Source organism: Paralichthys olivaceus, chromosome 4, assembly GCF_024713975.1.
Source record: "Paralichthys olivaceus isolate ysfri-2021 chromosome 4, ASM2471397v2, whole genome shotgun sequence".
Classification (NCBI taxonomy): Eukaryota; Metazoa; Chordata; class Actinopteri; order Pleuronectiformes; family Paralichthyidae; genus Paralichthys; species Paralichthys olivaceus.
Window position 1 is genome coordinate 6,011,685 of NC_091096.1, and position 21,860 is coordinate 6,033,544.

General features: G+C 40.1%; 3 protein-coding genes across 16 annotated transcripts; 2 read left to right on the forward strand and 1 right to left on the reverse strand.

The window, feature by feature from the left end:
• Positions 1-729: 729 nt before the first annotated feature.
• Positions 730-6,817, forward strand: mfsd10 (major facilitator superfamily domain containing 10). 4 transcript variants are annotated; one of them, XM_020099119.2, is made up of 13 exons: positions 730-864; positions 2,323-2,511; positions 2,913-3,009; positions 3,111-3,214; positions 3,385-3,543; positions 3,721-3,912; positions 4,606-4,708; positions 4,828-4,939; positions 5,025-5,133; positions 5,226-5,316; positions 5,526-5,573; positions 5,667-5,756; positions 5,889-6,817. In XM_020099119.2, the coding sequence occupies exons 2-13, from the start codon at positions 2,359-2,361 to the stop codon at positions 5,990-5,992; spliced, it is 1,362 nt and encodes a 453-aa protein (XP_019954678.2). In that variant the 5' UTR covers positions 730-864; positions 2,323-2,358; the 3' UTR covers positions 5,993-6,817. The 4 variants fall into 4 exon arrangements, with proteins under 4 accessions (XP_019954678.2, XP_069379527.1, XP_019954679.2 ...); XM_069523426.1 differs by having other exon boundaries at positions 732-1,033; XM_020099120.2 differs by having other exon boundaries at positions 732-1,014.
• A 382-nt stretch (positions 6,818-7,199) lies between these two features.
• Positions 7,200-14,518, forward strand: secisbp2 (SECIS binding protein 2). 2 transcript variants are annotated; one of them, XM_069523428.1, is made up of 19 exons: positions 7,200-7,410; positions 8,315-8,430; positions 8,530-8,671; positions 8,758-8,833; positions 9,006-9,220; positions 9,306-9,390; positions 9,482-9,573; positions 9,838-9,984; positions 10,082-10,124; positions 10,155-10,171; positions 10,336-10,437; positions 10,547-10,667; positions 10,842-11,008; positions 11,109-11,235; positions 11,335-11,524; positions 11,649-11,869; positions 12,074-12,228; positions 12,317-12,512; positions 12,688-14,518. In XM_069523428.1, the coding sequence occupies exons 1-19, from the start codon at positions 7,402-7,404 to the stop codon at positions 12,813-12,815; spliced, it is 2,349 nt and encodes a 782-aa protein (XP_069379529.1). In that variant the 5' UTR covers positions 7,200-7,401; the 3' UTR covers positions 12,816-14,518. The 2 variants fall into 2 exon arrangements, with proteins under 2 accessions (XP_069379529.1, XP_019954749.2); XM_020099190.2 differs by having other exon boundaries at positions 10,082-10,171.
• Positions 13,972-21,316, reverse strand: prlrb (prolactin receptor b). 10 transcript variants are annotated; one of them, XM_020099197.2, is made up of 10 exons: positions 21,115-21,252; positions 20,452-20,522; positions 20,107-20,195; positions 19,419-19,551; positions 18,632-18,801; positions 17,025-17,191; positions 16,707-16,848; positions 16,512-16,608; positions 16,345-16,414; positions 13,972-16,068 (listed from the first exon to the last, which is right to left on the reverse strand). In XM_020099197.2, the coding sequence occupies exons 3-10, from the start codon at positions 20,165-20,167 to the stop codon at positions 15,292-15,294; spliced, it is 1,617 nt and encodes a 538-aa protein (XP_019954756.2). In that variant the 5' UTR covers positions 20,168-20,195; positions 20,452-20,522; positions 21,115-21,252; the 3' UTR covers positions 13,972-15,291. The 10 variants fall into 10 exon arrangements, with proteins under 10 accessions (XP_019954756.2, XP_069379532.1, XP_019954752.2 ...); XM_069523431.1 differs by having other exon boundaries at positions 20,107-20,275; XM_020099193.2 differs by having other exon boundaries at positions 20,452-20,534; positions 21,115-21,248.
• Positions 21,317-21,860: the final 544 nt, after the last annotated feature.

Here is a 21,860-nt window from a genome sequence, read left to right on the forward strand (position 1 = left end):
ACAACACACAAATCCATCCATTATCAATACCAGTTCATTCAATTGTCCTGTTTATGGTTGCAAAGGGGTTGGAGCCATCCCAGCTGATTGGACGAGAGGTGAGGTACACAGTGGACAGGTCACCAGTACATCACAGGACGGACATGAGACAATCAACAATCCATCATGACCATTAACATCTTGGTAGACATCAGTCGATATCGATAACCATCACCACAACTGCTCCTGAGTAAAGGTGGTTTTAAACATTTCTTCATGAGCAGAGGATAAACAGCAAAACATTTTTCAGATCTGAGGTGGATCCGTAATGTGTCCCACCTCCTCGCTGTGCTTCATCTGTGTTTGTCTGTGAGCAGGATTACCTCGGGACATGGGCCAGAGAAGATTTCATTATATCTTGGTCCTGATCCAGGATTAATTGGCAGATCTGGGGAATTTTTTTCTTTCACTTTGTTTAGCATTGTGAAATATGGCATTTTTTACAAACATTGATTTCATTAGAGAATCATTCATCGATCTTGATGAAAACAAACAAATACGGAATATTTATAGGACTGGTATTCATGAGTGTGTGCGATTTGATCCAAATAAAAATCCGGACCTAGTGAATTTTTAATTGTGGCTTCTGGTGGATGAATGTGCTCATCTAGTTTTTGATGCATATGTCGATAATGAAGACCCCCGGAGGAGCGTGGAGTGTGTAAAATACGAGCTCACTTGAACGCAGCTACGTGCGTTAGTTGCGTAAGTTACGACACTTCTTGTCTTCTGCGTGTAAGAGGACACCGCTTCCTGGTGTGGACCGATAATAATGATCTGATGAGGGACGAAGACGCGGATCTGAACGAGTCGGAGGAAAAACCTGTGAGTTAAACGAGTTTCCCGTGTTTCTGATGGTCTGGTTGAAAATGTGCGGAGGAGAGAAGAGGAGGAGATGATGAAGAGTCTCAGTCTCTGGGTCGATATGAAACTCTTGAGACTTTTAAAGCATCAGTTCTCAACAACCAACTTCAGGTAGATCATGTTTTTACACGTGAGTCTATCAAAAAGTTTCTGCAGACGAAGTTTCCTCTTGAGTTTATTTCCAGGAACAGTTTCCTCATCTCCTCCCTGATGACTCACTGTGAGAAGATGCAGTAAATGATAATAAAGCAACATGACTGGAATCCATCCACTGTTGTACACATGTATTTCTTTGCATCTGGCAGGTTGATGGTACTTTTAAACCAGTACTTTGACTGTAACAAGCAGAAATGCCATCGTAAAGAAATATTGCATTCAAGAGTTGAGGTACAAAAAAATGTCACGAGCAAACTGTAAGACTTGTTTGGCACTTTTTCTTTACTTTTGTCTCCAACTTTATATATTGTTGTATAGTTTAATAAAACTTCTATCATGTAGAAATTAAGTGGAATTTGAATTAAAAAAAAGTAGATCTAGCTGTCAGATAAATGTAATGAAGTAAAAACATTATTTTTTCCTTTTGCAATATTTTGGAATGTGATTATGTCGTGTTGACTAAAGTAAAATACCTTAGACATGTACTTAAGTATTTTCCACCACAACATTCACAGTCATGTAATTGAAATAACCTTTCCTCAAGTACTTCACTTAAGTTTGTCCATCAAATACTATTCTATTCTTCTACTTTACTTCATTCAGAAGCTAATTATTGTGTTTTATATTCTACTATATTTATGTGACAGATAGATAGAATAAGAGTTATGGTGATAAACCTCTAAGATGCATCACAGTGCTAAACATTAAACCATCATCTCTCAGTCTTTTAGCTGATGACCAGTCACTGTAACCCACTGTCTGTTTGGAGCTGCTTCAGATGTCAGATAATATAATAGAAGAGAAAGAGCAGTAATGGCCTAAAACTAAATTAATGTAGTTTGCAGAACTTGGTTTTACATTTTCATTTCACAGCCCCTCTGACTTATCTTGTGTTTTCACAGTTATTTGTAGGGAAATTGGAGACATTGTTGAGCTGAGCTGTTAATTATAATCACAACCTGCAGCAAACAATTCAACAAACTCAGAGAAGAAAGTTGATAATAAAGGAGTACCAATGATTTCATATTTAGTGAATCTTTCATGTCAGTTTGAGAAAATGGGAAAATGTTTGTGTTCTTGTCCTAGAATCTGTTCTGAATCATACCTTGTGTTCCAGGAAACTTTCAAAAAAATCATAAGGAAGTGAAACACCTGTAAAGTGAGGCTGTTGTTCTCTCAAGGCTTCACTTGTTCCTGTTGCTCGAGATAAGGAGTCAGGATTACTGGAGCTGCAACACATTTATGTTCATGTCCTCTGAACAGGAACAGTCTGAGAGAAGACAGCATTAGTTTGGAGGAATGTCAGACGTAAACACACCTGGAGGGGATGGCGGCTCGTTCTCCTCAAAGATCATCAAAGTGGTGTTTTTCATCCTGCTGCTCGACCTGCTGGGATTCACACTGATTCTACCTCTTCTGCCGTCCATTTTGGATCATTATGCACAAACAGGGGTCAGTAGTCTTCATTTTCTTTTAAGAAATAACCTGTTCTCTGTTCTCTCTATAAGAGAAGTGTAGTGATTTAAAATACACATTAGTGCATTTACTCATTATTGTCAGAGCAGACATAATAATAACATACTGAAATTCCAAGTTTATACTAGTGTAATGTTTTTATCTGAAGGTCTGAGTTAGTCACACACATGTCCTCTGTGCACCGTGTGTTTCTTCTGCTCACAGTAAATTCAAATGAGGATCATTCGGTGTATCATGTGATCTCCTAATTTTCATGACTGATTAGATATGCAGCATGGGGCTGATTGTGCTGAGTCACACTGAATCGACCTGTTTCCTGCTTTATTCATTTGTCCCTGTGTGTTGTCATGTTTGTGTGTTTTCTTTTTTTCGTGCAGGATGTTGTGTATCAGTCTCTGCAGAGCGTTGTGGACTGGTTCAGGGAGGTTGTTGGGATTCCTATGGAGAAGAAATATAACAGTGTCCTGTTCGGAGGTATATTTAACTCATCTCGGCCTTTCGTAGAATTATGATCAAGTAAAAATAAACTTTTGGATATTGTTTTTTATTTGCGTGCTGATTATGTTGCTCTGCAGGTCTGATCGGATCACTGTTCTCGCTGCTGCAGTTCCTGTCATCGCCTATAACAGGCGCTCTGTCAGACCGCTATGGCAGACGACCCCTGCTCATTCTTACTACAGTGAGTATAACACCACTCCTATTTTTAATACACTCTGCGTGTTTTACATTAAATGTAATGACTTAAGAATATAAATCTCAGTATTCTTCAGTGTAAAAGTATCAGTCAGTCACTGGAAAAATGGGTCTGACAGGGTGCTTTGTGTTCCTTGTGTTCCTTGTGTTTCCCAGTTGGGGCTGATGTCCTCCTATGCTGTGTGGGCAGTTTCGCGGAGCTTCAGCATGTTCCTTTTGTTCCGGGTAATTGGGGGAATCTGCAAGGGCAACGTCAGCCTCTGCACCGCCATCGTAGCCGACTTGCCTTGTCCCAAAGCACGAAATAGAGGAATGGTATGCATACATATTTGTGGCCTTTACAGAAAATGTTTTGTTGACAGAGAACATATTGAAATAATCTACATTTGTTTAAATTTGTTTCTCGGACCCTCACATTTCTTGGTGTTACCTCATGTTGCAGGTAACACGTTTATGTGAGAAAAACATTTATTTTCATTTTGTCGGGAACAGGCCATGATTGGCGTCGCCTTCTCCTTGGGCTTCACCGTGGGGCCTCTGATGGGCGCCTACTTCGCCCTGAGGTCCAGAACAACAGGAGGTGTCTTCTACCAGGCTCCAGCTCTGCTCGCCTTGGCCTTCAGTGTTGCTGATTTGCTCTTTATCTGGCTCATGCTGCCCGAGACACTCACAAAGGATGTCAAGGTCGGCTGCAGAAAGATTCACACTGACTAAAAAAATCACAGACGGGTTTATTAAAGGAGCCGTTGTCTCTTTTTCGAAGGTTCTAGATTCTAGACAACTAGAATCTAGAGTAGATGCTAATGGAAGAATAACAATAGGGAAGAGAATCTTGAGTGAGCATCTTTTATTTTTTTTAATTCGAGACTAAACTTCCGGAGGCATTAAAGGGATCCAAATAAAATATTCTGAAGAAGTCTTTTAGGAAGTGAAATCAACATTTTAAACTACTGAACCAATTCCTGTTCCACATTTTGATATTCTATATATTTGTATGCCAGTGACAGCCAGTGGTTGTCCTTCACAATATCTCAAGAAAGCCTTGAGGATATTTTTATACATTTGGTACAAACTCTGACATAAAGATGCACTGATTATATTTTGTTGGTCAAAGGTCAGAGTTGCTGTGATATCACAAAAGCAAAAATATCTCAGGTAATCCTCCAGGGAATTCTTTCTGATTTGCTACAAACATATAGTATAGTATATTTTGGTGAACAAAAGTCAAAGGTTAAGAGTCGGGGGGTGTTAACAGTACAATTCTAGTTAATTTTGTACTCTAGTATTCTCTAGCCTCTCTTGTTGCCACATTTGTTTCTCGTGCAGCTTCTAATTTTTTGTTAAGCCAAAAGCTATTGTTTTTGTTTCACCCTACAGGCTTCGTCTTCAGGGTTCGAGAGCTCCAGGAACCTCCTGAACCCATTATCTTTGTTCCGTTTTTCAGCTGTTACCCAGACAAAAGATCCCCCTTCAAAAGAGAGTGAGTACTGCACACACTGGATTCCTGTCTGAGGCAGGAGGCGTGCTCTCATTGGAACAGTTTTTGAAGCATGAATAAACCTTGGCACGCTGACAGAAGGTTGGATTGTCTCTCTGCAGGAATGCAGAGGCTTCGAGTGTTGGGCCTTGTTTACTTTTGCTACCTCTTCCTGTTCTCTGGTCTGGAGTTCACGCTGAGTTTTCTGACTCACCAACGCTTCCAGTTCACAAGGTGCAAACTCCACCATAAAGTTGTGTTCTCTCTCAGGGGAAGCGAATGCACCTGTGCAGTAACCTTGTGTTGTCTCTCTCCACAGTATGCAGCAGGGAAAGATGTTCTTCTTCATTGGTGTCATCATGGCTTTGATACAGGGGGGATACGCTCGCAGAATTAAACCTGGGCACCATATCAAAGCAGTCCGTGTGGTAGGAGCCTTCAGGACATGTAAAACATACATGTGTTGATGAGTCATGAGGCTGCAGCACAAATGTCTCTGAACTGTATTTCTTGTTTTTAGGCGATCATCACACTAATTCCAGCTTTTATCCTAATCGGGTTATCATGGAATATGACAATGCTGTATGTCGGCTTGGCGTTATACTCGTTTGGTGAGTTGTGTTCACATTCACTCAGTTTGAATGGAAATGATTAGCAGTGCCGCCTCAATACCACACATGTGAATCACAGTTGTGCAGCAGGTTATTATCCACAATGAAAGGTGTGAATGTTACTAAAGCTTGAAATGAATCTACATCTGAAGGATTTATTCATTTTTGTGAAATGGAAAATGTCACGTTTTAAATTTCTCCTGTTGCAGCGGCTGCGATAGTAGTTCCCTGCTTGTCCACTCTTGTGTCTGACCACGGTGAGCCTCTTGTTATTTCTAAATTATTTCAACTCACAAACCATTATGGTTATGATATAAATGTGTTAATCACTGCTGTGGATGTAACTCCAGGCTCAGCCAGTCAGAAAGGCACAGTGATGGGGATCCTGCGTAGTTTGGGGGCCTTGGCCAGAGCTCTGGGACCAGTCGTGTCGTCGTCTGGTAAGAAAACTTGACAGATATGTTTATAAAACAATATTTTATTATTAAGTTCTAATTAAGTCTTCTTGTGATATCAATCAGTTGAATGAAACAGCACCATTTAAACTGTTTAAACTCGTGTTTGCTTCACAGTTTACTGGATATCTGGAGCTCAAACCTGTTTTCTCATCACATCGGCCTCTTTGATCGTCCCGCTCGCTCTCCTGAGCACAGCTGCGAGGCAGAAGGACGAGTGAGAAGGACAAAGACTTGAACAGACTTTAAAAAGAAGTGACGGCAGAGACATCCTGATATTTTGCTGCCTAAACGAATGTAATGATGTTTACATCTGCTGGGAGATCAAGCACTAAGTTATTACTTCATGAGGAGATGTTCGGTACACCTGCTGCGCTGCTGCCTAAGAATCAGTTCATGAAACTCAATAATGCAAAAAGATGATGCACGAGCCAAAACCAAAGGGGGACCAGAGCGAGGGAGGTCGCTGTGTAACTGAGAAATGAATGGACGTCATGCTTTTTACTGTGCGTGCTCATGCGAATATTATGTGAATAATATGCACTGCTTGAGCCAGGGTGGGGTTACAAATAGTTTGTAAAATAAATCATCATCATTTTATATAATACCAGATGATTGTATAAAAAGATTCTTGGTACTGTGACTTAACTAAAGTGGCAGAAAGTAATTTAGTGCATTTACTCAAGTAAAAATGTTGATGTACTTTATTTTAGTATTTCCATTTTATAAAAAACATTTTCTACATGTATATATATATTGTTCTTCACAACATGTTGAGTGCTAAAGTTTTTGAATGAAAGAATATGATCTAAAGAATAATGTGCCTTTTTTATTAGTGAATTCCACCTCAACAGCTACAACATTAAACTTTAGTTAAACGAATGAATGGATTCATTTTCTTTTGATACTTTGAACATTTTACTTTATGTGACATCATTTTTTTTAAATGTGTGGCTTGATATATTTGGAAATATTGTATGCACAACTGATACTTATAATAATTTTTTTTTAAAATATATACTAAATAAAGAAACCCTTCTACGAGACAGGACCACTACATTAGGCAGTTTTTTTTTTTTACAAAAAGTAAATTGATAAATTGGTTGTTTATTATTCTACCTGGTTCTTATTTAAATTATGGTAATCCTAATTTGATTCAAGTAAACTTTATAATAATAATAACAATACTACTACTAATAATAATAATTGTGTTATATATATTATATACACATGGGTCACAAACAGAAATATGATTAAATAATAAAATATATAAAATGCAGATCAGAATCAAACAGTAAAATATAAAATCCGCATTATAATCACCCATTAAAAATAAAAACACTAACACTGTCAGTCTGAGGCCTCTGTGGGGATTGAGGTGTAAAACGCAGTGAGGTCAGTAGGGGTCGCTGTGGGCTCTGCGCGTCTCACATTTCGTAAACATCAGCTGTTGCCTTCAGGCTCCAGGAGCTGCCTCCGTGCTAACAGGTTGTTAGCTGTTAGCCCGCTGCGCTAACACAATGTCGGCGCAGATAAACGCGGCCCCGTCGCTTCTGGGAGTTTGACAACACGTGGAAGATCCGGTGAACATGTGGAAACGTGACTGCGTTTAGAGAGAAATCTGAAAAAAATGGAAAAGGTACGAAATGTAAACGTCACGTGTTTGGTTGTTGTTTTTTTTAGCAAGCTAGCCAGTGATGCTAACGTGCACCAATGCAAGTAGCTCACCCAAAGCTAACTTTCTTCTTTTTTTTAATTTAGCAAAGTTCAGCTGCTGTAAACTTGTGTAGACGATGCTTGTGAGGCCACAGCCGCTTCGAACGCACGGTCGAGCTGCGAGTGAAGACACTTTATAAAACACCAGTTTTGACGGATCACTCTTAAAATCACGAAGACGTAGCTTTAGCTGGATGTTAAATCAACGCGCTAATAGTCAGCTAAGTTGTCTAATCAGAGCCTGAGCTTTGCACGTGTCACAAAACCTGGATAAAGTGATCGGATAGTGTGAATGAAGTATCCGAGGTTACGCACTGTTGAGCTCATTAACGTGGTTGTCAAAGGTCGCATTTAACACTGTTGAGCAATTTCCCACTTTTGCTCTGACTTCGCATCACTTTACATGTTAAACTAGCTCTAAATACAAATGTTTGCATTCGAGGAACAGATGAATGATAAAGTTATTGATATTATTATTATTATTATTATTATTATTGTTATGATGATGGTAAATAAGATAATTTCATAGGTAAGTCTGGAACAGGACCTTTAACTTGATAAATGCAACACAGTTTTCAGATCTCTCTAATCCTCACATGGAAGAAAGGTTTTAAATAACTACTACAGTTATGTTGCAAAAGATTGGAAACTGCAATTAATGTTAAAACCTGTGACAGTAAACAAATGTGTTTCCACTCTGCCATTAGTTTTTTTTTCCAGTATAATTATTCCAACCTTACCAAGCAATGAATAAATAAATATGGTCTTATTTTTAAGGGTGACAGACTGTCGAGCTAAAGAATTATGTTGTGGTTTTGTCTCTCCAGCCTTTTGACCCTAAACACCAGAGGAGACTGATAAAGGAGCCTGCTGAGTCTCACACAGCTTCATCGACCTCTCTGATATTACCAAATCCATATGTGTCTGGCCATAATCCAAAGGGGTAAGAACTAATGGCAATAATTGGGCCGACTTAATGTCTGGGACACTTTTGTAAAAGATTCAGCTACTTGTACTTTGTGTAAATGTTGGATCTCTTCAGGAACCAGTCAGGTCTGAGCCCAAAGGCAGCAAGAAAAGAAGACGTACCAAGGAATCACGGCTGCAACAACAATCGTCGTGCTGGAGACACCAGTGATGGTTTCCTATGGAGAGACAGGTCTACACGGGATCCACAAGCAAGGGTTGGTTTCATTTTGAACCCAGAAAACTAAGTGAACCTAACATCTTTCATGAAATTAATTTCAATGATTTGTATTTGTCTCTACAGGCATCAAGAAGCAACAATGGCTTCTCAGCCCAAAGCAGAGTCATGGACCAGAGCACAACGGATGCACAGAGAAGAGGTATTTATCACACAGGCCATTTTTTCCCTTAAAAATTATTCTCAAGAAATCACATACACAAATTGTTTTCTAAACTTTTCGGTGACCTCATCATTTAGTTTGTTTTACTCAAGTTGATAGAAAATATATTTTTTGCAGAGTTTTACAAGAGTTTTATGTAATTGATCCGCAGGTTTTAGAGGAGCCAGATCTGCCATGAACTCTGCAGGGACGTCAAAACCAGCACAGACCAACTTGGTCCCATTTGAAGTAAAGATGGCAGATTTCCCAGAGCTGGCTGGTGTTCCACTGAGCAAAGCAGCCCCCCCTCTTCTTCAGAAAGAGTGCTGGGGTCCTATTCCTCCCTCCATGAGCCCTCAAACACCCCCCCCTGCATCTACCTGGAAGGTGAGCCCAACAGTCCTATATGTTACTGTGCAGTATTATAGTTGTGGTTATACTCATGACTTAGGACTTTGCTACTTTTGAATAGTCCGGGAGGAGACGATCCCCAACACGGCCGGATCCCCAACAAAGAGGCACCAGTGTAAAACCAGATCCCCCTGCCATCCCAGCAGGTAGGGCGAAACGTCTTGTTGTCACTCTTCCAATGTCTATAAAGCAAAGTCAATAATATTTCAGGATGTATCATTGTTTTTATGTGAACAGATCAGCCAGTGGTGACATCGTGGGCTAATGTCGCCTCTCAACCTCCGAAGAAACTCGTCCCTAAAGAAGAAAAGACAGTCAGCGGCATGCAGGTTAATACATAATCACTAATTATAATAATAATATGGTTTTAAAATATAAAGACAGTATTCCAGCCCTCACCTATGGTCATGAACTTCGGGTAGTGATTGAAAGAATAAAATTGCAAATACAAACGTTTCCTCTGTGAGGTGTCCGGGCTCACTGTCACAGTTAGGGTAAGGAGTTCAGACATGCAGAAGCTCTCTACTCTGTGTTCCTTCTCTGTACAACTGATTTCTGAAAATGTTTCCTTCCTCTTTTATGCATCCTGTCAGTCAGAGGAAATCGCTGCAGCGCAGGAGGAAGGCACCGCAGGGAAGAAAAAGCGCAAGAAAAAGAAGAAGAAAGCTAAAGGTGCTGATGAAGATGCAGAAGTGGAGTTTGAAGAACCTGCAATTTATCAGGAGCCTCCGAAGTTTGAGGTGAATAAAAATGTTTCTGTATTTTTATCAAATTTAAAAAGAAGTGAAGATTTCTTTGAAATATTGGATTGAAGATGATTTGTTTTTGTCTTGAAAGGATGAAGAGGAGTTTCCAGGCTTGACTCCTGCTTTGACTCGGACTGACAGATTGTTAAGCAGCAGCAATGCAGCTAAGCTATGCAACGAGGTATATTTATCTTTTTGAGATGTTTTCACATATTAGTCATAATGCTGTGTTGTAATTTCCTGCAGGGGTGGAGCATACACATTTCTACATGTGGGGTCAATGGAGTGTCATTAAAATATATTAGGTGAAATTTAATTAGCAAAATCTCTGTTCCCTTTGTTAAGGAAAACCAAAGAATTGGAGGTCAGCACCTGACTGCTGACCAGAACAAGGAAAAGTCGACTGCAGCAAAAACTCAGTCCACAGAGACGACTAAAAAAGGACAGGTTTGTTTTTTCAGCTTTCATTCAATTAATTTGTCCTTTAATATCATCCAGGTGAAAGCCTGTTTTTTACCCCTGGTATTGGTCTTTTGATTCCTAAAAAACTGAAAAGGTTTCTGGAAAGAAGAGCAAAGCTCCTGTTCAGCTGGACATCGGAAACATGTTGGCCGCCTTGGAAAAGAAGCAGCAATCTCAAAAAACCAGGCAAGATGCCAAACCAGTCATTCTCTCAGGTGGGTTAAGGTCGGCAGCGATGAATCGTCATTTGTCTTGTTTTTGATGTGAAAGTATATTCTTGCAGATAACAAAAAGAAATACTTAGCGCTGTGCTTACAGATCCAGATCTGTCAGTACAATGTTTAAAATGTGTCCCAGGATAAGTGTCTTTTAAAATGATTTCTTTGAAGTTGGTGGGGGACTACCTGTTGTCCAGAAGCAGCCATTAGTCCAGAAGAAGCCGCCTTGGCAGCAGGGTCAAGTTGCACACAATCCCCTGGACTCCACCTGCCCAATGGTGAAGAAAGGAAAGCAAAGAGAGGTGCCCAAAGCCAAGAAACCCACTCCCCTTAAAAAAGTAAGTCCACTGTCTTTAAAACAAATACAGACGGGTTAAATTTTATGAATCATTTATTTCAGCAGATCAACTTGTTATCATATTTCTGTCTGATCCTCAGGTCATTTTGAAGGAAAGAGAGGAAAGGAAGCACAGGCGTTTGCTGGAGGAGAGAGGTCTAATTTCTGAAGATGAGCTCAAACCTGTTAATGATGCAGATGAAGAGCAGTGCGACATAAATATCACAGGTCAGAGCAAGCGCGTGAGAAAACACAATATAATTGATTCCTATGGTGATCACAGTGCAAGTTTGATTTTGATTGTATTTTGTGCTTCTCAAATATCAGATGAGGTTGGGAATCCGACAGAGGATCTTGAGGATCAGTCGGAGTTTATTGGCACAAACTTGATGGTGAATGAAGGTGAATGTGATGAGGAGAACGAAAACGAAAAGGAGGAAACCGTAGAGCAACAAACCACCTCACCCGTGCCCTGCGCAGTCAGTCGACCCAAAATCCACAGCAGGAAGTTCAGAGAGTAAGACTGTAAAAGCATCCTTACTCTGATTCAAGTTTAAATCTTTCCTGTGTGTTCATTGTGTGCGGAAGAAATACGTAAACATTTAATCTCACAGAATTGAAATCTGTATCTTGTCTGTCAGCTACTGCAGCCAGATGCTGAGCAAAGATGTGGATGAGTGTGTGACGACCCTGCTGAAGGAGCTGGTGCGTTTCCAGGACCGCCTGTACCAGAAGGACCCCATGAAGGCCCGCATGAAGAGACGCATCGTGATGGGGCTCAGAGAGGTCTTGAAGCACCTCAAACTCAGGAAGGTCAAATGCGTCATCATCTCGCCAAACTGTGAACGAATCCAATCCAAAGGTATTGTGTAGTTACATGGGAGTTTCATGAAAGCAAATATTGTTAGTGCTTTACATTTCTCAAGAAGCGGGACTAGTTTTCAAATTGACTTCTAATCTCTCACAAGTTTAAACCCGGGAGCAACTGAGTTCAGACACGTTACAGCTTAACACACAAAATGCTTGGAATTCTGACGCCGTCATAGAGAAATGCCATCTCTCACAGGCGGCCTGGACGAGGCGCTGCACACCATCATCGACACGTGTCGTGAGCAGGGGGTACCGTTTGTGTTTGCGCTCTCCAGGAAAGCTTTGGGTCGCTGCGTCAACAAGGCGGTGCCTGTCAGCCTGGTGGGCATCTTCAACTATGATGGTGCACAGGTCAGGTTTAGTTCACACTAATCACTAACAAGATAGATGTAACGATAAAGAAAACGTTTTAGAGATGACAACTTTGTCTTACTTACAGGACCACTACCATAAGATGATCGAGTTGTCGTCTGAGGCCAGGACAGCTTATGAGGTGATGGTTTCCAGTCTGGAGCAGAGTGACCAGGCCGAGGCAGAGCAGGCAGCGAACAGTGAGGAAGAGCTGCAGATCAGCAGCATGGCTGAGGAGGCTGAGCCCAGTCCAGAGAGCACACATCCAGAGGAACCAGAATACAGTAAGTTACTGTCCCAACTGATGATACCTGTTTACACAAGGTGATCCTAAGAGATAAAACCAAGGGAAACATGACATGTTGTGATTTGACCAAGTTCAATAAGAGAAGAATCAGTTCACCATTTATGGTTGAATAAAAATGAAATAATACTCCTTTTGTATTTTTTTCCCACCAGTATCAATTTGGAAGAAAATGTTGCATAAGGAGTACAACCATTCATTTTTGAACTTTGAGGAGCAGCTCAGCTCCTTGTGTTTGGACAGTGAAGGTACTGAAAACACTGATGAAGATGTGAACAGTTGACAGTGGTGAAGCCCTCTGTGCCTGAAAAAGAAAATGAACCCACATGTGCTGATAACCAGCAAAGAAGAAACGAGGATGGACTTAATTTCACATGCAGAAAAACATCAGCACAAGGTTCTTCTGCTGCAGCAGAGCTCAACCTGAGGGGGTATTCAGGAAATTAATAATGAATCTTTTTTTTTTTTTAAACTGCTAAAGTAATATTTTTGTGTTTGAGTTAAAGATAAATGGGCAAATCTGTGTATATCTGAGGGTTTCTAAACTGGAGATTAACCACTAACATACTAGGACCAAAGCTGTCACTTGAATAGATCCCACAATATGAATTTTGTGTATAAAATATGAACCAAGAAATAATCAATGATCATTTTGTTTTAGCCATTGTGTTGCAGCTCTTATCTTATTGATCCTTATTTGAGCCCAGTGTTGCACCTGCAGGCCACCATTGCACAACGAGGTTGAGTTTAAAGTTAGGAATTGAACTATGTTATTAATTTACCTTAAAAAATGACGTGAGGAAGAAATACTTTTTAAAGGAGACTATACTACATAGGGTGTGTTTTTTGATGGTAAACAGTAGGTACAATGCACAATATATGGGCTGCCAGGGATTATGTTCTTTCAATAAGAAAAACCGTTAAACTAGACAATATGCCTGCTGGTAGTTGAGTTATAGAGTAACGTAAAAGGAACTAGAAAATTCTTTTTTTTGTTTACAGTAATTGAAATTGCTCAGTGACAATCACGTAAAGAAAAAAAAGCAATACATTTCCACATTTTAAGCGGCAAAATTAAGTCAGAATTTAGATTTAATTGATCAAGATCTAAAGTTATAGAAGATTCACTTGTTAAATGATCCTTACTTTTGAAAGTCAAAATTACTAATATTAACATTTGAGTTTGTTGAATCATATTGTAAAAGTGATTCAATGTCTGATTTGGTTAAAAAAAAAAAGAAGCTTGTAAGTGCTGACAGAGAACCTCAGTGAATCTTGTGGGATTGGGTTCAGGCAAGTTGGATTTAGTGTCATGACAAAGTTGATTGTTTCTTGATGCACTGACAAAAATATGAAAGTTTAACAAGAAATTGGTTTGTTGTTAATTATATTATTTCTCAAAGTATAACTGGATTTTGATCTGAATTAAGTTTATTTCGTTATATCTGACATTTCTTTATTTTGATTAAAGAAAATACATTTATTTTCATGGGATTATTTTTATGACTTCAGTTCAGAAAGAGCAGAGACACAGACATGCTACATGCTACTGAAGCGTCTGTCCTTAACCTGAGGCCAAAAGAATAACTGCACTATGCAAAGTGCCACACAAGACCAGACTCAATGCTGAAGATGCACACAGATGTCAAGCTATGTCTGCTGTCTTTGTTTCTATGAAACAAACAAATCACAAGATGTAATTGTTACACATTTGAATATCTTTAAATGAATGAATCCTTTTGTACAATGTGATTTAAAGTTGCCTGTTTAATTCAAAAATGATCTTGGTCTCAAAGTCAAACACTTAGAATTTCAAATTCGTCACTTAAATGTGTGTTTACTAAATCAAATCATTTGTGACTTTAAAGAAAACAGGATATGTCCTTTTGGAATGAAACTTCAAATCAGTTAAAGGAAGTAATTCAATATCAGCTGCATTTTGTGTCGTGCAAAATAAATAATTGCTATTAAATACATTGATTATTATTCGCTATGCAGACATCTATTGTTATTCATCCAAACGTGCCTGTTGCTTACATAAGAATATGTCACCTCGTTTAAAACTTCATTATCATGAATTTGTACTGTGAATGTGACGACATAGGAGAAGCAGTGCAGTCTTCTGGTGTGAATATCCCAGATAAACCAGAATGACTCGTGTGTTCCATACCCTGGGGCTGAAGCAACAAGCAGCAAAGCCATTAAGTAACATTTTAACCACCAACTACTCTTCTGCTGATTCTCCATTCCTTGCTGCTAACGAATGTTCAGCGTAACTACAACTGAATTAGCTCGATGTTATAAGGTTTCATGTTTCCTATGTTAACAAAACTATTTTTACACAAATGCAAAGTGTCAGACCTCATGGAGTAAAAGTTGTAATTATAATTCATCCTCAGGAAATCCTGGATATCTGCAGCAAATATCACAGCAATGCATCTAATCATTGACAAGATGTAATGTTATATATTCAACTTGAACCACAAACGTTAACAGAGGACACATAAGGGGATCATCCAAGTCAGTATGGTTCTTCCTCTGGTGACCTTGAATGTCAACTGTCATTGCAATCCATCCAAGTCCTTTACACAGAAGGTAAAATCAAGAATCGAGTTTTTAGAAAGGTGCTGAAAAGATGAGTCTGAGGAAAGTGATGTTTTGTTTTGAACATTCGAGCTTGTAAACCTTTTCAAGTAATAACACTAATTCTGAATACGAGCAGAGTGTGGCCCCTTTAATTGTTAAAATTAAACTACACTTTACATTAAAGGTGGTGTAGGGATAGTATAAACATATCCGCTGCCAATTAGTTCCGGGCACGCTCCCACTACACTGGCTCCAGCTTCATGAGGATTTCTCTGCTTCTTATTGCTGCACTCTGTGTAGCGGTCACTCTTCTCCCTACAGGAGGAGTCAGCGGAGGCGCTTTGTCTCCGCAGGAGGAGCATATTGTCACTGACCACCTCCTCCACCTTGCTGTAGTCCTCTGATATGTTCTCGTCTCGTCTCTGAACATCCATGCAGCCAAGGACTCTGTCTCTATGGAGGATGAGGATATTGTCACCGTTCACCTCCTTCACTCTGGTGTAGTCCGCCTCACTCACATCCACCTCCTGCATGTTCTTATGTCTCTGAAAATCCACGTAACCGCTGTTCGATAGATGTTGGACACCGCTCCCAGTGGCAGTGTCGCAGCTCGACCACCCCTGATTTGTGGTCTCTGGCAGTGTCTCCCTTTCATATAAACTCACTCCTGAGAGAGACACGTTGGTGTTTGCAAAGTTATTTATTTCATTCCTTCTTTCCTCTGCCTTCTCCCTGTCACTTTGGCCCGGGGGCGACTCCTTGCAGTGGGTTTCCAAGTTTAAGAGGAAGCCAGTCAAGCTTTTCTTCCCTTTTTGAGAACTGGACGAGTTGGGCAGACGCACGTCATCAGACACGATTAAATACTCCTCGATCTCGTCCTTCCAGGCCTCCACAGAAGGAAATGTCTGGTTGATGATCAGGGCATTGTTGACGTCTTCAGATCGTCCCCTCTGGAAGAATCAGAGAGGGATCTTTCAGCAGATTGTTAACAGACAGCACAGTATTTGGGCCATAATGTGGTGCTGATGAGCAAAATGATTATGTAATTCATTATTCGTGAAATATAACAAGGTAACAGACTTATCTCCTCATACTAATATAAGTGGTAAAATAGTAAAATTGCGACTTCAATCTTGTAATATCATGAATTTCTTTCTTGTACAAAAGCAACTTTCCAGGGTCCAGATTTTGGATATGTTGGTTATAAAGTGCAGCTGCAGTGTTACCTTGAGAAGTTGAACGTCAATTCCTCGTATCTTTGGACCAGGAACAGGAGGCAGAAGACACTGCTTCACACTAACGAACAAAGAAAGTGAGTCACGAGTCAGAATGATCCTCCTCATCCTGATTTCACATTCAGACTTGTCAATCATTCTGTGTGGGAGATACATACTGTTTCCTCTTTATGACCAAGACACACATTGCTGTTAGAAATGGAACTGTAGAGAGGGTGGAAAGCAATATCCAAAAGGGTTTCTCACTCTGAGGATCTAAATAAGAAAAGAATGGAATATATGTTTTTTTTATTGATTGTTAGTATCAGTTGCCTGCTTTTTAAAAAGCCCAAAAAAAACCGCCTGAAACGCACAGTTAAAGGTTTTCAAAGAGGTAGAGTTGCTCCACTCGCTCCAGGAGCCATGGTCTAATCTGCAGCGGACTTGAACCACGTACATCACCCCGGGATTGATGTTGTACAGGTTGAACTGGGTTTGTGTTCCTGACGTGTACTCCTGCAGAAAGACAGAACATCTTATGTGTACCTTGCACCAATGTGTATTGACTGTAGATGGACAAAGATGGACAAATTGACGATTCCAAAACAAAGTCAGAGAGATTCCACTCACACCATTTTATTATTATTATTATAGATGTCTTCAAAGCAAAAACTACGTGCAGTGTTTCTCACCCTCCACACGTTGGCGTCCTCTTGTTTTAATCTGAGTTCATATTTAATGGTGACCCATCCTGACTTGGTGTCTGTGTTTTGGGGACTCTCCCATCTGATGTGGAGATACGGGTTGTCCTCCCTCTTCATCACCTGCAGGCTGACGTTTCCAGGAGCGTTGGGCTTCACTGTCAAGAGGGCACATAGCAAGACAGTGCACAGCAGTGCTTTGAGCTACATGCTAATATCGGCACACTAACATGCAAATTAACCCCAACATATAACGCTACAGCTTTTTTCAGCCTATAACAAATGGGAAAACTTGTAGAATTATTACTTTCCATCAGAGAAGTCTGTCTGATATAACATAACCTACTCTGATTGAAGAGTTTGTCAAAACACTGAGGGAAGGTTTGGTGGCAACAAAGAAAACATCAGCTGTATAGAATTATTTCATGGAATTATCTGGAAAAGAATGAAAATATAGCATGAGCTGTTGGTGGTGTTGCAGGAAAGGTCAAAGGGTCACCAAAGTCATTTAGAGTCACATCTATCCAGCAAATAGATTTTGAGATATTTCCGTCTTGACATTGGTTTTAAGAGGCCAGAAAAAACAACTGTGATTCGTTTTAAATATTTGACTCAGGGTAAGTTTAGATTCCTCTGATCCGTCAGTTACGTCTTTCTTACAAGACTTTGCTCCAAATGTACTGTAAATACAGCACATGGAAATCACATGTTCAACTGCCCGCATAACCAAACAAAAGACGTGAAACTTGATCCAAGACTGTACCCAAGGTTTCCACCAGGCACAAACCAGTTCTGCCTCATTCTGTCTATGCTTTCTTTTGTGCCTCAAGTCTGTCCGTCAGTATTTTTCCATTCCTTACCAAGCAATAGAAAAACTGCACTATAAATAAAACTGTGCCAACATTTAGCTCCATCAACGCAGGTCGTTTTCAGCTGTTTTAACTTCTACTCTAACAAATACACTGATCAAGTGGTGATCAATAGTTCAAAGTGTCTCACTGATATAAGACACTGATGAGCTCAGCACTGATTGTTCATTATCCTCCAGAAATCTGTCTTCATGTCTTTCTTTGTTTGTCCTTCGATTTTATTGACAATCGCTCAACTGATCGACTTCGCAACCCTCACCCTCTATTTCTTACCTGCGCCAAGCAGCTTATATTTTCACCTCTGTCCATTTGTTTGTTGGTTTGACTGAAAGCCAGATTACACAAAAGCTATTGGATGGATTACTGCAAAACTTGGCTGAAAGGAGGTGGTGTCGGTCAAGAAAGAAAACATCTTGGTGCAGATCCATGGGCAGGATTTCTTTTTTGATCACTTTAAAATTACGAGACGTAGAATTACATTTAACATTTAAGGAGCTATGAGTGTGTGCAGTTTCCTTCAGCTTGATTTAATGAAAGGGGACTACTGGGCCTTGGTGGAGGAATGCGCCATTCAACTGCCCTCACTGTGATATCAGCAGTGATGTCAGTCTTGATTCAGTAAGAATCACAGGAAGGTCTTATGTTTTCATCAAACGCAGGAAAAAACCAAGGAGCAGCTCAGAGAATGACGTGCAGACGGAAGATTTATTGAAATTCTTTGCTACTTACCAATCTCCATGACATCTATCTTAAAGGTGTCTGAGGTGACGTTCCCTAATGCATTGGAGGCCACCACTGTCAGATAATAATCCACCCAGATGGAGGTGTGGACCTTGTCAAAGAAGCAGGAGTTCTTCCCTGCAGAGAGGTAGTCTGGACACTCGTGAATTCCTTCCAGTCTGTACGGAGACAAAACGAGTCCTTCACTGACCAGGACATGGATGAATACAGCTCAGGGTGGACATGTGCATTTATTGTCAAACCATACTGATCAAATCATGCATCCATTACTTATCCTCACAGTTTTGCTAAATTTTGCAGAAATCCATCCAACAGTAATTGAGATTTGTTTTTTTTCGGGACCAAAGTAGTGAAACAACCAGCTGACATCATCCTCAAACTGTCTGACGTGGTCAGTAATGGTATTTTTGCCCCTCAGGCCGAGGAGTGGGGGGGTGGGGGTCACACAGATGTTTGAAGTGTGCAGGTTAACTTCCACAGCAACAAAAAAATCGTGCACAGCTGACTGAGCACAAGTGTGTTATCAAGGGAGCTGGTAGTTTTCCACTGGCTCTTCTATAGCAACAGCAGCTTTACTGCCACTGACTCAGCGTGGGCGATAAACCTATGGGAGATTTAATTACCAGGTCATCAGTTGTTAATGCACACACTAAACTGTCATTAAAATCCTGCTTTGATCCCGGCTAGGAACCTTTGTTGTTCTCCTCTCTCTCACCTTCCCTGTGTTGCCACTGTTGAATAAATACAAAATTCAAAGAACAACAGTTGAAATGACCTTTCTCTCTCATAGAAGAAGCGATGCGTGGTCTGCAGCCCTCCGTCAGAGCCGGGCTCCCACCAGCATGTGAATGTCTCCTTCTCAGGGGACCTGCAGCCGAGGAGGACTGGTTTCCCCGGTGGAGACATGCCTGGCAACACATGAGAGAAACAAGTGTCAGCTCCCTGTTCCCAAAGTGACACGATACAAAACAAAAAGCATGGTGACGCTATGATTTAGACAACATGGTAAGGGTTGGTTTGCTTACATGCTCACCTTCAGCAGGATTTTAAAAAACAGTTTTGGTTTTTGTATACCCAGGTTTTAAGACACATGTCTGATTTCTTCGTCCAACGAGGTCAGCGAAGCTTAAATTAATTTGTGTACACAGAACTTAAAACCTACTATTGAAAAATTAAACAGCATGTTATCTACCTATTGTAAAAGTTGCATTTTAAATATTTTCCATTGGCACGGCTCCTCAGAATTTGGGTCTAATCATGTTTTTTCATGTCAAAAGGAAAGAGAACTGGAGAAAAAACATTTTACGAAGGGTTTATTTTTTAATTTTTGTTTAACACTGAGGAAATTCAAAAACTGAGACAAATACAAAATGTAAAAAAGTATTTTGTATATTTGGCAAACAATTTGTAGCAGTCTTGTGGCTTTTAGCCAAAAATATTGTCATTCAAGCCTCTGAACTTACTGTTGCACTCAACTGCTGCAGACAGCAGCAAGAGCAGAGCCAACCCGAGATCCATCCTCATCCTGGCACAACCCGTCACCTTCTGTGCCCTAAAACACAAAGTGACATCACAGGGCGCGAGGTCAACGAGGTGATGTGAACACGTGGCTCGGCTGCGTCTTGTTTTTACCTAAAACAAGGACACGCAGCGTGAAAGAACAATAAACACAACCAATGATCATTTGCACATTTTGTAGCCAACACATACAGGCCAGCTGTGGTCGTCACATGCTGGTGGAACACGGTTTACTTAAGATGCTCGATTGCTTCAAAGGTATTTGGACTCAGTGAGAATGCATTGATTACCTCAGAGTGGGCACTCTGCAGATTTCTGATTGGTTCACATTCCTGAGTAGTTGATCGTGTCCCTCGGATCTCTGGAGAAGCAGCTTCTAGTCACAATGCAGCACAGCACTGGAACCAATTGCTTACTTTGACTGAACATCATAAAACCTGTTTTTATCTGTTTCATATATACAGATTTTATCATTTTATCTCTTCTACCTCTTTTAGTTTGCTTGGATTTTCTATCTATCTATTTATCAGCTGAACACAGGCCCAGTAGAACTGCATTCCAATCTCTATGTGGAGGCCTTGAAACATTAGCATGACATTTTAATTAAATATATGATTTCTTAGATTGGGGAAACGTGATCTAACCTGCAGATATAGAACTTTTAAAAGCTAAATTACATTTTTTTCATTGTCAGTCAAGCCCCTTGAAATACACTATAAACATTATACCACACATAGTAAGCTTTAAAGTATTTTATTACATCCTGTGAATACACTGCACACCTATATATCATATCTACACGTCTGGGTGCACACGAACATCAAAATGAAACTAAAACTCCAGTGATTTCATGAATGGAATGAATTTGAAAGGCATCTAAACTCCTGCAAGGACAGTAAAAAAAAAATATCTGACAAATTTTTAAAAAATAAAAACATGTAGAGATGACTCACCTCACGGTTTAGGGCGGGTGTCAACCTCTTCTGCTACATTGAGCTGATGTTGATGCGTCCACAGGAGGAAAAGTAGAGTGACCTCCTGAACACCTCCTCACACCTCCTCTCACCTGAACACAGGTGAGTCTGATGTCAGGTGTCAATATGAGAAAGAGGAGTCATGGAGGGGGGAGGGGTTTATGATGACGTCAATATGTGTCCACCTCACTTGAGGAACAACCAAAGAGTGCAGCAGAGACAAGATGTCTCACTTCAACCCTCATTGTCTACTCACCACCATGCTGATGAGCTGCGTCTACAATTTGATATGCGTTTCTAATGTAATTAAAATTATTTATTTTTTATACTGTCAAATTTTTATTTCCTAATTGAAGTTGACTATTGACCATGATTTGTTAGAAGGGTTGGTCAGTGGCCAGTGAAAATTGGACATTTTCTTTATGAAATGTTGTAGAAGTGATCGTCTGAAAATTACTGAAACAATTGCTGAGATTAATAGAAATAAAGTGTTGAATACTGATATTATCTGTTTCCCACCTTGTTAAGTCATTGTTGATAATTATTGTGAGAAATCATTAACGTCATCAGTGTCTTCACATCTTTTATCATTAATAATAATATATAACTAAAGGCAAACTGAGCAAATGTGTTATTTCAGAAGAACTGGTAGCCCTTCGTATGACTCAGTAGCCATGAAGTAGCTCTCAGTTTCAAAAAGTTTGGTGACCCCTGCTTTAAAGTTT